Source organism: Taeniopygia guttata, chromosome 2 (genome assembly GCF_048771995.1).
Source record: "Taeniopygia guttata chromosome 2, bTaeGut7.mat, whole genome shotgun sequence".
In the NCBI taxonomy this organism is placed as follows: domain Eukaryota; kingdom Metazoa; phylum Chordata; class Aves; order Passeriformes; family Estrildidae; genus Taeniopygia; species Taeniopygia guttata.
The window spans coordinates 18,206,210-18,220,733 of NC_133026.1; the positions used below are offsets into that span (position 1 = coordinate 18,206,210).

At 36.2% G+C, this 14,524-nt stretch overlaps 1 protein-coding gene across 6 annotated transcripts in view; it reads right to left on the reverse strand.

The window, feature by feature from the left end:
* The window catches only part of ARMC3 (armadillo repeat containing 3), a 62,994-nt gene that overhangs the window by 15,540 nt on the left and 32,930 nt on the right, over window positions 1-14,524 (reverse strand). For all 6 annotated transcript variants that reach the window (XM_032746641.3, XM_030264523.4, XM_030264525.4 and 3 more), the window contains 2 exons: window positions 4,082-4,331; window positions 2,780-2,916 (listed from right to left, as the gene is read on the reverse strand). In XM_032746641.3, coding sequence (XP_032602532.3) covers window positions 2,780-2,916; window positions 4,082-4,331 — 387 coding nt within the window. The remainder of the gene's footprint in view (window positions 1-2,779; window positions 2,917-4,081; window positions 4,332-14,524) is intronic.

A 14,524-nucleotide genomic window follows, 5' to 3' on the forward strand; every position in this document is an offset into this window, starting at 1 on the left:
AACTTTTGACCTGAAAAACTTAGGAAAACATCAATAAGTAAATAAAGAAAACTGAATCAGGAAAACATTACATACCATAGTTCTAAGACTGTTCAGCAATGAAAAAAACACCAGGAAAAAAATATTATGTATTCTCATGTTTGTGTAAGAGTACATATTCAAATATCTGTATGTGACTATGCACACGTGCAGATATTCTTCATGTCCCAAGGAATCAATTTTATATATACACTATATATAAATATATATTTCTGTGAACTACACAGGGAGCCTCAGCTGTGGACATCTACATGTAGACGTCTGAAGGGATGAATTCAGATGAATTCCAGAGAACAAATTTTTCAGGCAAGGCAGATGACATCCTTTTCTTCCAGAAGAGAGAAGTGGGGGAAGATAGTGGAAGAGCAGTTCAGGCTGTATATCTACAGCATATTGCAGATAATCAGCAAGTAACACAAGGAACAATTTTAAAGGGGAAAATGAATAAAGAAAGGTAGGTAAAATGTGTACAGCAGGGTCTAAATTAAATGACATTACAGGCACAATTACCCTCACATGGAAGAAAGATAAGCCAAAACCAGACAAATAAAACAGCTACACCAAAAATTCCATAAAGAGTTGAAAAGCAAAAAACAAACAAACAAAAAACCCCAAAAAACAAAACAAACAAACAAACAAAAAAACCCACCAAAAAAGCCAGGAATCAAACAGAAATGGAAACATTGACATTTCCAACAACATAAAAAAAGTAAGGGACAAACCCGAAAGATGAACAGGCAAAGTGAGACATAAGTATTCAAAAAGAAACAAAACTAAATGTTTCACGTGCTACAAGTTAGAGAGAAAAATGTAGGTCTATTACTCAATGTGGGAAGAAAACTCAGATGGCACAGAAGAGACTGAAGTGTCTGATGCCTTTTTTGCTTCAGTTTTCATAGAAAGGTTTCAAGCAGATGCCTGGCAGTAATATTAACAGGGAGGTACAAACAATAGTCTTAAAATGTCTAGGATAAGTTTGAGGAGAAAAGGTTAGCAGTCCCTGAGGACACTTACCTCATACACTCTATGAATTTGCAAATACAGCACTGGAACTATTTATAATTGTATTGGAAAATTCTAGGCTAGATGGCTGGAGAGTGGAGAAGGGCAAAGATACTATCTAGTTTTGAAAAAAACTATGAACAAGGAAATCATAATAGAGATCATTCAGCCAAATTTCAGTGTCCAAACACCACATCAAATTACTAAACCATTGGTAGGCAAGCAACAAGAGATGAGAAATAGCCATTACGTATTTGTCAAGAATCAATTTGCCAAAGTCAGTCTAATCCATGCTGCAATAGGGTAATTAACTTAACATATAGGCAGAAGACATAGATGTGAGATATGAGCTGATTTGAGACATGTTTTGACTTTTATAAGTCTTTTTATTTATTCCTACTTGCATACTCATGAGCAGGTCAAGGAAATAAGATCTACGTGAAAATAACATGAAGTAGTGCTTGAGTAGTTGAAAACTATGCTTAATGTATTACTGTCAGTAATATGCTGTCAAACTTAAAGGACATATAAATTGGAGTCCTGCTTGAATACTGTCACTAAAAGGCATTACATAAGAACAGTGCCATATGCGGGAAAGAGAAAATAATTACTGAGCTTTATTTGATGGTGGTATGACCTCACCTGAAGTACCTCATCCAGGCTGGGAGATGCTACTTCAAAATGACATAAAAAATTAGAGAAATTCAGCGATGTGTGATGAAATGATACAAACAAAACTTGTCTAGCATTTTTACTTTGTCATGAAAAAAGAAACAGGAGGGACATGAAAAATGAGAAAATTCAGTGAGTTAAATTCCTATAAAAAGTGGTTATTCAATCTCACCGAAAGCAGGACAACATGACTGGTTTTAAGGGATATTTAAAAATGCGAAACCCCTTCTAACTGTAAGGATATTCCAGCATTGCAACAGGTTACCTCAGAAAGTTGTGAAACTCCTGCAGGATCAATATTTATCCAAATTTATCCAAGCCAAAATATGTCAGTGTACCTTAATCAGCCTTACGCTAGGATAGATGGATAATATCACCTTTGAGGTCTCCTCTTGATCCGAATTTCTGTGAGTCTCTGAAATTTCCTCATAGATGGATTTAAAGTATCTGTGCAGTCACCAGAGAAGTGCCCAGCAGAGGGAGCAGGGCAATTACAAAAATTTTAATTTAACAGTAACTAAAGAGTCGCCTTGTCTGAGGAGTCCCGTGTCATAATTCTTATAACCTAAACCAGCTTTTGAAATTCGGATATTAATATATGGACCTGGGAGTCCCTAAGAAAGAATAAAACAGAGCCACTTTTCCATGACACTTCAGCACATCTGCAGTTAACTGAAGCTTTTAAATCAAATCTAGCCTGTGTGTACTAAGTACAATTTACTGTATATTAAATTTAGTCTGAAACCTTTATTTCATTTTCCGATGTATGGGGCATTGTAGTCCCTAATATTGAGTGATACAAGTTATCTTCAATATAAAGCCTAATTCAGTCACAGAAACAATAAATGTTTTATAATTCTAGACAGTTCTCTTAACAAGCTTATATTTTGTCAGAAGATTTTATTCCTTAAAATCAATACCATTTCATCCATAACAAATGTGGTGCAAAAGTAGTTTCAGGTTATCAGAAAGCTTTGTTATTTTGCTATAACTATGCAAAGATTGACTTAAATTGAGATTTCTCATCAAAAAATTTCTTTTGACTTTTGATACTATTTCTACTCACCCTAGCCTGCACAGTTCAACAGCAGTTAGTTCATCACTTCCACAGACCATAACAGCCCAACAGGCATTTCTTCTGACTTCTTCATTCTTAGAATGCAGCAATTCAACGAGTGGTCCCAGCCCACCTACATTCCTTAACTATTAAAAAAGTGAAAACATTTCCACTTACATATTTCATCTATCCCAGCAAGAATAGTCTGTGAAATTCACCTCCCAAATCATTCAAGCTTTGCAGAAAAGCTACACTGGGCTGAAAAAAGGCATTTATGGGGATTCTGTGTTTCTGTGAAGTCTGCATAGGCTGGAGCTTCAAGAGTGGTACAAGGCAGAAATCCCTTCTGGCTCTGCTCTGCTTTTCAGTTATTAGGCTGCAGTGTGGAACCCAAAGAGACGATGCAACCCAAGACTGCCACAGAGAGTTACACAGCGTTTTCTGTGTTCTGGTGCCTCCTAGCAACTAATTTACATCACAATACATTTGAATTTGTATTGTAGGTATGACAATCTTATTAACATCCTATTCTCTTGTGTGCTACAGTATCTTTCCTATACATGCTGGAGGAAATATTGCTCATTTGGATTTTTGAAGAGAAAGACATTTTAAGGGCACTGAAAGAGGTAGATTAATTATCTATGCCCCTTATTCATGTCCTAATTAATAGCTTTGACCCATGAGAAAACCCCAGCTTATGATTTATGAATGCACATAGCATCATTCTTATTTATGAGAATAAAATACTATGACCAATTCATAAACAGCAAAGAGTTCAACTTGCTGGATGTCACTGATCAAAGGATTAATTATATTTTGAGTTTTGTCTGAAATACATTTACTCCATGCACACCCAATATCTCATTAATCAAGGTCAGACATTGCTGTTCAGGCCTTGAAAATGGGCAAGAGAACACTGAGGGAGAGTAAAGAGGACTGAACTTCCCATCTTCAAAGTTCAGCCGACAGTTGCAGCTGAAAGAAACCTTGATGTTTAATGCTTCTAAATATACAGATCAAGATATAGCCCTGGTTAAAGCTCATTGAAGTCACTGAAAAGCTGCAAAACATTAATTTGGTGCAAGCAAAGACAGTAGTGAAAATTCAAGTTAAAGAAAACCCTTTCCAAAATCTAAAAAACTGAGCTATATTTAGCAGAACAGGTATCACAAAAATAAGTAACTACATAGAAATCTCACGACTTGTAGGTCAGACACAACAGATTCTGATTAGTTCAGAATCTGTTAATATAAGTCCCACCTCAGATCTAGAAACATCATTACCAAACACAACCCCAAAGAGTAGTTTTACCTCAGTTCGTGCATCAGCATCACAACCAAAGGCAGCCACAGCAAACGCTGCTTTGCTCTGCACTTGGCTGTTGGTTGAGCGCAGTGGCCCCACAAGGGCACTCATGATGCCATGGCTCTGGATACTGACACGGGATGGCTCTTGCAGGGACAGATTTGTTAGCACTGCAATGGCATTGGAAATGGCTCCATCTCTCTGGGCATTCAAGGTGTTCATTACTGGCACAATTCCTTCAGACTCAGCTATAACACTAGCAAAATGAAAAAGGGGAAAAAAAAATTGTTATTTTAGGACCATTTTTTCTTCTTAGTATGCTGTTTTTACCAACTAAATTAGTATTACAATTCAAGGTTTACATATATACATATGTGGGCATCTGTACATATAAATGTGTGTGTGCATGATTTCTATGTGACTCACAATGAGAAGTTCAAGAGGCACAATCTCAGCAAACAACCAAGTCACAAACTTATGGATTCTTTAACTTACAAGGACATGGATTCTTTCTGAGGTATTGAATGAGTGAGTTAAACCCTGCATCTTTTCAAAGGTGCAGAATTTCAGTATCTTTAGTTCCAGGCAAATGCTTCTGCAGCCTCTTACCACCTCTCCCCATAAACATTCTAGCACTACTAATGAGGATTATAGTGAACAGAGTATCCAGATCATCTAGTCTATCAACAGCAGATCCAGTTTACCTAGTCCCTCTGTTCCCAGGTAATATTGCACAAATGGCTGAAGGGTTCTGCCCCTCAGCAGTGCTGGAACAAATGCTCCTGTGGACAAGTCCTAAGACAGACATGCAAAATAATATATTATTTTATTGTTATTTCAATATATGTTAATGTTATTTTAAATAATATTGAGGAAGATGGTTGGGATTTTTTCTAAGGAGAATCTCATAGATTTAGGTTAGAGAGCAGTCAAGGGAAAAAAAAATCAGCTGAAGAAGCATTATTAATGAAATAGCAAATTTGAGCATGAGACAGCAGAAGGTGTAAGGAGCTGTACTACTAGAGGATATATAATTTTACTTAAGGCTAATATGTTTGCTAAACAAAAGTTGGCAATATTGTTAGAAATGAGAATGCACAGATGGCAAGTTGAATTTTCACTGCAAGTTCTTTTTATACCATCTATTAATACATGTTGTCTACATGAAAACCATTAAAAAATCTTCAAATAATGAGTTTACACTTTATATCAATTCTGCTGAATGTCTGTGAACGCAGTAATAAAAGATATCTGTATGTGAAAAGCCTTTACTGTAACAGTACTATACCAAAATTTGACTAATATTTGGATAACTTTCACAGAAAATAAACCAAGCTTACAACTATCACATATAAAAGAAACTGCTATACTACCAAAGACTGCTGGCATTGATAACAAACAAAAAATCCATGAGGAATGCTGACAGTCAGACTTCTATGCAAACAAGACAGAAAATAGAATACATGCCAACCTGTGCCATTAATAATAATTATTCAAATAATCCCAATACATAGGCAACATGATGTAGGTCTTACTGAGAACTCATCTTAGTGCAAGTATCTCCACATGGTCAGAGAGAGGGATACAGATGCTCCTGAGCATACCTGGATGGATGAGCAGAGCCTAATAGGATTTGTTACTCTCATCTCTGCCTCAGGTGCAAGGCAGTGGCAGCTCACAAGCAGTGCTGGAGCATGGACCTAACATTATCTGGCAGGCAGACAACAGTTACTTGTTTAGAAAATCAGGGGGAAAGCAGCAATCTAGGGACTGAAGGTGCAGCATTAAGATACAGGGTCAGTTTGGTGTTGCCTAATTAACTCTCCTGGAGCACCAATAACTTTAATGCAAACACTTTGCTCTCTATTCAGAAGTAAATCCAATGTTTTCAGATGTCTCACACTGCACCCCTCTGTCTTCCTTCAAGTAGCTGGATTTCCCTTTGTGTATCCTCCTTCCCCTTTCCTACTTGACCAGATCAAGAAGAGCTGAAAGTGTTTTATTTGTTGGGTGGCTTTTTTTTTTTTTTTTTTTTGTTGTTTTTTTGGGTTTTTTACTTAGGTAAGGCTACTATACTTCTTTGGTTAATACTGTCTTATCTTGCCCATGAACCTTTTATCCAAATTTTCAGCTTCAAGACTGTTGTAGCTCGTTGCTGTATGTGAAGAGTATCTGGACATGCTGATTGCACATGTAAGAATGAGCTGTACACCACATTTATCACAGGCCTGCTGGAAAACATCCCATTAACAGCACGTGTAACAATGCCATGAGGTACCTGCTGGCACAGCTTGGGTGAGACCCACCATACACACACAGCTGCACACAGTGAGGTGTGTCCAGGAGCTATCAGATTTACTGCATCATGCAGTGCATGCACACACACTTTACCCAGGAAGGAAAAAAAAACCAAAAGCAAAATCAAGCAGTTTCTCCTTTACAGTGGATACACAGAAGTTCCAGGATTTATGGGACAGATTCACTACTCGTAAAGTGCAGCACTGCATCTCACAGGTGTAGTATATCAAATATTTCTGCAGTAAGTACAGGACTTACTATTCCTATACTACACCCAAGAATACACATATTCTCCCACAGGAGCTCCTAGTAAACATATAATCCCTAACAGACTGTCTACAGAATGATACACAGCACTGAATGACGTTGCTCACATCATAAGCAGATTTACAAAAATTTCCATAAAACCAGCAAGTACACAAGCACTTAACAAAAGAGCAAGGTGACAGCTCCTCATGAGCTCAGAGCTGACCTCAGCAAGGTACAGAACACAGCCAATTTTCTCAAGTGCCACTCAACTTCAAAAAGGTTGAGAACCACTGATTTAGAAGATCATACATATTTATTTCTATCCTGTGTTCTACTTCTGCGCAGATTCGTTTTGAATCCCACTTTCATGCATATAGTTGAATCAAGTAGCACGTCTGAGCACAAGGCAAGTGACAATGGCTGGTAACAAGAGCTGAAGGTAACTAATACCTTTGAGAAGAAGTTTTTAAGAGGGCATGAACATCTGAGGCCAGTGCTGTGTCCTGGTAACAGAGATGCACACAGAAGGAGGAATGGGGAATCCAACCCACTCCTACTCCACAGGCCTCTGGAGAGTACAGGAATAGCACTGTCACCCTGGGCCACAGCACCTGACCTCAGAAGGGAGCTGAGAAGATGAACATGGTTAAGTTAAAGGTGCTGAAATACCACAACACTAACCACGAAGGTCCTTATTCCCTTTTATCTTGGGCAGAGACATGCACTGTGAATTTTTTTATTATGTGGCAACAAAAGTCAGAGAATGCTTTTACCAGCTCTGTCTTTGCTTAATGCAGATCAGCACTAGACTCTCCCTGCCTCCAGAAGATTCTCCTTCGGACACATCCTACTGAGACTGCAATTTATCAGTGCTTCCACTACAGAAGCTTCCATCTTCAAGGAAGAAGTGAGCCTTGGTTTAGCTGAAAAGAAGTATACACTTTTTGATGTGGAAAAGGAGTAAATTAAATAAATTCACAAGTTTTTTCCTCCATGTTTTGTATATATTCAAAATACATACTTTCCTAAACAAGTAGAAAAGAGGTTAGAAAAAAGGAAAGAAGACAACAAGAGAAGGAAAAAAAAGGATGTTACATTTGCCACATCACCATTTTTTCCTCAAAAGTGGAAGCTGCCCATTCTGAACCACAAACAGGAAGGAAAAAAAAAAGACAAAACAAGTGTAGGAATTGCAGAGTTTAAATTAAAGTTAAAATACTTGAAATGGTATAAATTATAAGCACATATTATGATCCTTAGAATGCCTAACCTAGCAGGGTTAGGCATTTACCTTTATCAATGTATACACAGTCCAAGTACCCTAAGGACCCTAAGCATGCTCTTTAGTGAAACAGTAAAATTCTGATTACAATTGGATTCAAATTACTGTATTCAAGAATAGCTAAAATATTTTTTCAGCTGTCATTGGGATTAAAATTTTATATAAAAAATATTTAATTTATTTTATAGAATAAATTTTGTATAATAAATATAATAAAAATATATAATAAATATTTAATTAATTTTAAATATATATTGTAATGTATATTTATTTTTATAAAATTCTCTAAGAGATAATACAAGACTCAAAGAATAAATGCTGAGAGACTGAGGAAAACCAAACATTTTCTTTACTGCTTTTACTGCAAAAATAAATTAAAAGTTGACAACAAAATCATTACCTAAATCTTCACAATACAAACTTTTATTTTAACAGACATTTTGGAGATGTGTATGAATGTCACTGAAGTGAGTATTTTGTTGCTTTAGTTGTCTGGGGTACAGGAGAAAAGCTCAGATAGTGGGAGTGTGTCGTGAAAACAATCAGCAGTAAAAATTTTATTAAAATCCCGTGGGGTTTTTATACTTCATTTTATTTTTAGTACTATAAGCACTCTGCAGCAAGAACCACCACTTTGTAGCATCATAGGACCATAAAAGCTCTGCTCTGTGACCAAACCTTCTAGCCATGACAAGAAAAATAACAGATTATTTACTTAGAGCATCAGGAATGGTCCAGCTAGCTTTTCTTCCTGAAGAGAAAATCTAGCCTTAGGGAGAAAGCAACTCAGAGTGTTCAAAGAGCTGCCAGAAAACATTGAGAGTGCCCCTCAAACCCCCAACCTAAACAACCTCTGGGGGAGGGGGGAGAGAGGAGAAGAGCTGTACAGCTTGACACCACTGTTTACTCAGGATTGTACTAAATTTACACTAGTGAGATTGACACTTCATAAAAATGGTAAATTATGTTTGGTTTTGTTTCTTATACCATGACTTAACATCAACTGGTTTATAATCAATTATATTTTTATTCACTTCTATGCTGTTTACTCACCCCTTCCTGACTGAGGATTTAACAGCATTTCTGCTCAGAAAAAATTCAAATTTTTCCTCCTCACTGGACTTCATTTTTTTCAAATGTGTTTGCAACTGCATGTTTAATTTCTGTGCAAAATTACTGTGATTGTGTGTGAGGTGCTTAGCTAGCCATTTATGCCTGTGCATAGCTCATTTTCATACATAATTGCATGTAAATTATGCATAAGAATTATGCATCTAATTACACACATTTTTTAAAATCAACTCTATCTGTGTTAAATCATATGACTTCTTTTTCACACAAGGTATTTTTGATCCATCTCTCTTATGCAATTTCTGTCTGAGAAAGAATATCATAACCAGTAGTTTGAAAAAGCATCAAGAAATAGCTTCATTTTTTATTCCTTAAATGTATTCAGATTCTTCATTAGCCTTGTTATGCCATCAGAATAATCACATCCAATAAATGTCTTCTTATCAAAAATTTCACTTTGTGATTTAATTATTTTCAAAAGCAATTGACTGTTGTAAATAGTCACTCGTATTTTATTTAAAGACTAATATTACTTCTGTTTTCTTCACTAGACAAGGGAGATTAATGTCAGTATGTTTATTCTGAGTAAGGGAATCTAGCACAAGAGACTCTGATCTACAATCTGGGGGCCCTTTGTGCTCCAATAAAAATATTGACGATATCAACAAACCATATATTAATTTTTCATTTCCGGAACTGAAGCCTCTATTCCTATTTTCTAATGACAAGTATCTTGGTAAAACTGTAATACACCCAAAACTTAATAAACCTCACAGTCTGGATGCAATAAAGGCTTAAACTGTCTGGGTTAGCAGAGACTGTAATACCTGACTCTTATCTAGCAATTCACAGAGATCTTCTAATGTCTATCATTGAACTCATCTGACGAAGTTATATACATCTCAGTTCTAAAACTGTAGTATACATAATTTAAAATATTACAGGAGCATTGGTAGTGAATTTTCTGTTCCTGATGCCTGAGACTTTGAGTTATAATAATATTTGCAGTCTTGCTAAAGAATTTCTGTTATTTCCACTATTATGTGGAAAGCTTAAAATTCAACAATAGAAACCCTTTTGGCTCCTGGAAGATCCTGTAGTTCTTCTTTTTTGGGAGCACCAGCTGAGGAAAGATAAAAGAGCTGTGCCAAGTCAGTCTCTACACACAGTACTTTGGGTTGTGAACTTCAGCTTTCACTTCTGGATAACTCTTTTCTGGACAACTGTGAATATATCTCAAATGGCAGCTGTCTGTTTTGCCTTGCTACAAGCTCAAGCTCTTACAATGATTTAGGGTGCAGAAATTTCTGCTTTTAGCTTTGTCTCTTTAAATTACATCTCTAAGAAAATACACATATATGATTGTATTATGATAAAATTACTAAGGTTGTATGTCAAAATGTTAAAGTTACTTGTGAAACCCTATTTTTACCGGATGACAGTCCAAGTGGCCAACATGCCATAGTCAGTGCACAGGTTATATTCACAGCAGGGAAGAATTAAGCTTGCATGGTCAGTCATAACCCTGAAATTTTCTCACAGAAAAATTTCCTTAGTTCAAAAAAACAACTTCACATTTTAAATAAACAAGTAAACAATTTCACTTACTTAAAATAAGTTAAAATATACACTTAAATAATTTAATTTAGAAATCTACTACAAAGAAAGTGTGCATACAAAAGCACCAATACATTTGTCTGAAATACTTACTTATATGTAGAATAACCCTTGCCACTTTTAATTCATAAAAGGCATAATTTATCTCAGTGCATATCACTGAATGACATTGCAAGGATACACACTCAAGAGTAATCATGGTACTTGTGCCACTACACAAAGAAAGTTTTCTCTCCCAGGCTTAGGAGTATCCACCCAGGAAGGGACAGTTTTCACCTGATCCCATAGAAATCCATCATGGGAAGTTACAGGTGACAACAAACATGCTCTAAGTGAAGTTGCAGCTGTCCACAGCTAAGATAAACAGTGATCATAGTGCAAGGCTTTGAAAGTAGGGTTGTACAAACAGGCCAAAAGATTCTGCAGTATCTACAAGGAATAAAATTTCTATGTAGTTATCCTCATCCCAGATCAGAAGTGTTCTGTCTGAAACTATTTTGGACCTACTTAGGTTTCCATGCACTTTAGGATGTGGCGACATGAGATCTGTGTTAGAGATAAATGTTCTATATTGGTCTTTGTCTTGAATATAACCCTAAAGTTAAAAACAACAACCAAAGGAAAACAAACAAACAAACCAAAAACCCCCCAAAACCCAAACCAAACAAAAAAAAACCCCAAAAAAACCCCCCCAAAAAACCACAACAACAACAACAAAAAAAAAACCCACCCAAACCCTAGGAGAATGCATGACATTTTTTTTTTTAATGAAAAAAGAAGTCTACTGGGAAGAAAACAGTAAAGAGTCTCTGAGCCTACAGAAGGACTTTCCCATGCAGCCACACCTTCCCAATCTAAGAGAAAAATACACCAGCTGGCTGTATGAAAGATTTTTGACTGCCAGCAGGGTACAGACCCATGTCCATGGGTTGTGTATCTGTCATCTGATGTGAGCTTAAGTCTTAATGGGAGCCCATTTCTGAGTGACATCTCAGGCACAGGACTTAGCTTTTCTGCCAAGGGAGAAATTTGTCATTAAATATTTTGCAGTTTTCAATGGAAGTCAAGATGTAACTTGCAGGGAAAAGCTTGTGAGCTCTTAGGTGGTGGGTAATGACTTCGTTGTCTTTTTTTTTTTTTTTTTTTTAAATACAGTTCCTCCCACAATATGGATATAGAGTAAGAGAAATAAAAAAGAGGAACCTGTTCTTGGCCTGAGATAACTATATTTTACATGGTGTAGACGTGGATGCTAACGCAAAAAAATAACTGCACAACCCAAAAAACTCAAAACCATCCCTTTACCTTGAAGCACATTAGCTCACAAATAGAATTCTGTCACTAGGGGTCAGTATTAAAACATATTAGAGCTACACAATACAGTCAACATTCTATTGTTGATTTCCTCCTTCAGAAAAATGAACTTATGTCATAAAGAACTAAAACCATAAAAAAAGACAAAACCTACAATGCATCATCACCTTTTTATGCTATTAAATTCGTGTCCCTGTTCTCATAAATTAATACATATATTCATACAAATATATTATCTTACATAATATCCACACTTTAATATTTATGTGAATTGGATTCTATCTACAGTCTTAAAAGAGAAAAGCTATTACTAAGTTTCCCATTTTCTAATAAAGAAGATTACTGCCTAGTGACATTAGTACCTAATGGTAGTAATCCCAACTTCCTAATAATAACATTCCTAATAATACATTCCTCATATTTGGAATGTAAAAAAACCTGGATGTTCTTCAAATTTTTCCTTGACAGCCATACTCATAAACAATAAAAAAATCTATTTTGTACTGAAAATCTCAGTTGAAAAAGGTGAGACACTCTCACTCCAAGTGAAACAGATTGAGGATGTATTTTGAGTCATTAGATCAGTGCATGAATTTCAGTTTGGAATAACAGATACAACACCCACTAAAGCCAAGGGAACAACTCACTTTCTCCTCACTGAGGAGTGCCCATAACCAATGAGTTCCCAAACTCTCCTCCTGTCCCAAACTGCTCTCAAATCTTGACAATCTTGATACATTTGAGAAAGCATACATTCAGATACTGCACTAATGCCTGGAACTGCCTATGTGGATACAACCTTTGCAAATTCAAATAGGTTCTCTGATTCCTGTGAATTTAAGAATTAGAAAATTAAATAACATCAAGCTTGCTGACTTTGTAAATTTTGGGATGATACTTTACTATCTTCAATCCAGAAATAAAGCAGGATTTTGTCACGTGACACTCCCAGGAGAAATATCCTGTCATAATCCACAACTTTCTGCAACCCTTGGTACAGATGAAGAAAAGCCATCCTTTTCCTTCTTCCCCTAGACCAAATTCTAACTGAATGCTATAAATTTTGTTGTTAAAATAAACAATTTAAGACAAATATTGAGGCTAAAAATTAGTTTTCATGTCCAGCACGAAGTTCTAAATTTCAGAGCATGTGTTTTCCTTTAGTGGCAAATCCATTAGGTGCCCAGAATTCAGACATTGCCAGATTTATGAAGGCAGCTATTAGAAATGGCATTTGTGCTATGACAATACTGAAGGAAAGAGCTGGTCAAATTCATGTCTGACTAACTGGTATACGTGAGAGCTTATTTCTATGTGCTACTTCTCATACTGTATTTATATTTAACATGATTATCTAATCCTAAATACATGAAAAGCGAAAATAATTGATTATATTTTAAATTACAAAAAATAGGCAGAGGCTGAGGTAAGCCATTTGTTCCAGGATTAGATGTGTGGCACAGAATCACTTATTTTCCTGCCCAACAGATGACGCTGCTGTTTCTTTGTTCGTGTGCAATTGTTCCATTCGTGCATCACATCCGTTACTGGAGTGACTGCACCCACACTGCCCGGTGCCTGCACACAGCCAAACCAGAGGGCTTCAGGGATCCTTTAAATGGCATTCTGCTGCCCAAATAACTGTTTTCAATAAAGCAAGTTATTTATCTGGATTAAAAAAACGTGATAGATAAAATGGATGCAAATAACCAGCTGAACATAATTCTCTTTTTTTCCAGAAGCAGACCACAGAAACAAATTCTGACATGTAAAATCAGGGATGATGTCAGAGCTATGCACACATAGTAACGTAACACGTTAGAATAAGCATGAGATATTAAGCTGCAATGTACTTTGCAATTTTATTTTTACTGAGCCTAATTATTAACAAGGATTTATCATCAATGTTGATCAGCATTAAAACTGTCCTTATGGTAAAATTCTTATAAAAGCATATTCTGAGAATGTCAGTCTGTAAACTAAGGAGGCATTTGACCACTGTATTTTTTCCTATGTGCTGTTGTGCTATTGGGACACAACATCAGCTCTGCTGCAAAAGCTTAAATGCTGAAATATTTTAGTAGTTATTTATATTAACTGCTATGTGTTCTGGTAGAGATCCTATTGAAAACCCATGTTCTCCAGTAAACCTGAAAACTCAAACCACTTGTATGGGATTCATGTCCTCTTCTACTCCAGATTTTTTGTTAAAATTCTACGGAAAACAGAGCAATTAATTAATTTGTTTGTTTTTGCCAAATTGTGGTTGCTTGAGGACTTGTGTCAAATGACAAGCTGGTCTCTGTCCCGTTCCTCGTGAACAGGTGTTCCAATTACCAAACCTCCACCATATTTGACACCGTTATTAGCTGTCTCAGTTGAGGAACAAAGGATTGATTGGGTAGGGGTATAGAACTAGCCTTTCATTGCTGTGGGGAAGCACCTAAAGGTCAAGGTTAATATACATTAGTGGGGGGTAGTATTGCCCATTGCCTATGCTGTTCTTGTGCTATTAATCAATGAAACATTTTATGAGCTACCTATGGTGGGAGTTTTAATTACACAATTGTTTTGGGTTTTCTTCTGTACTATATGAAAAGCTGGCAGTACTTTTTGAT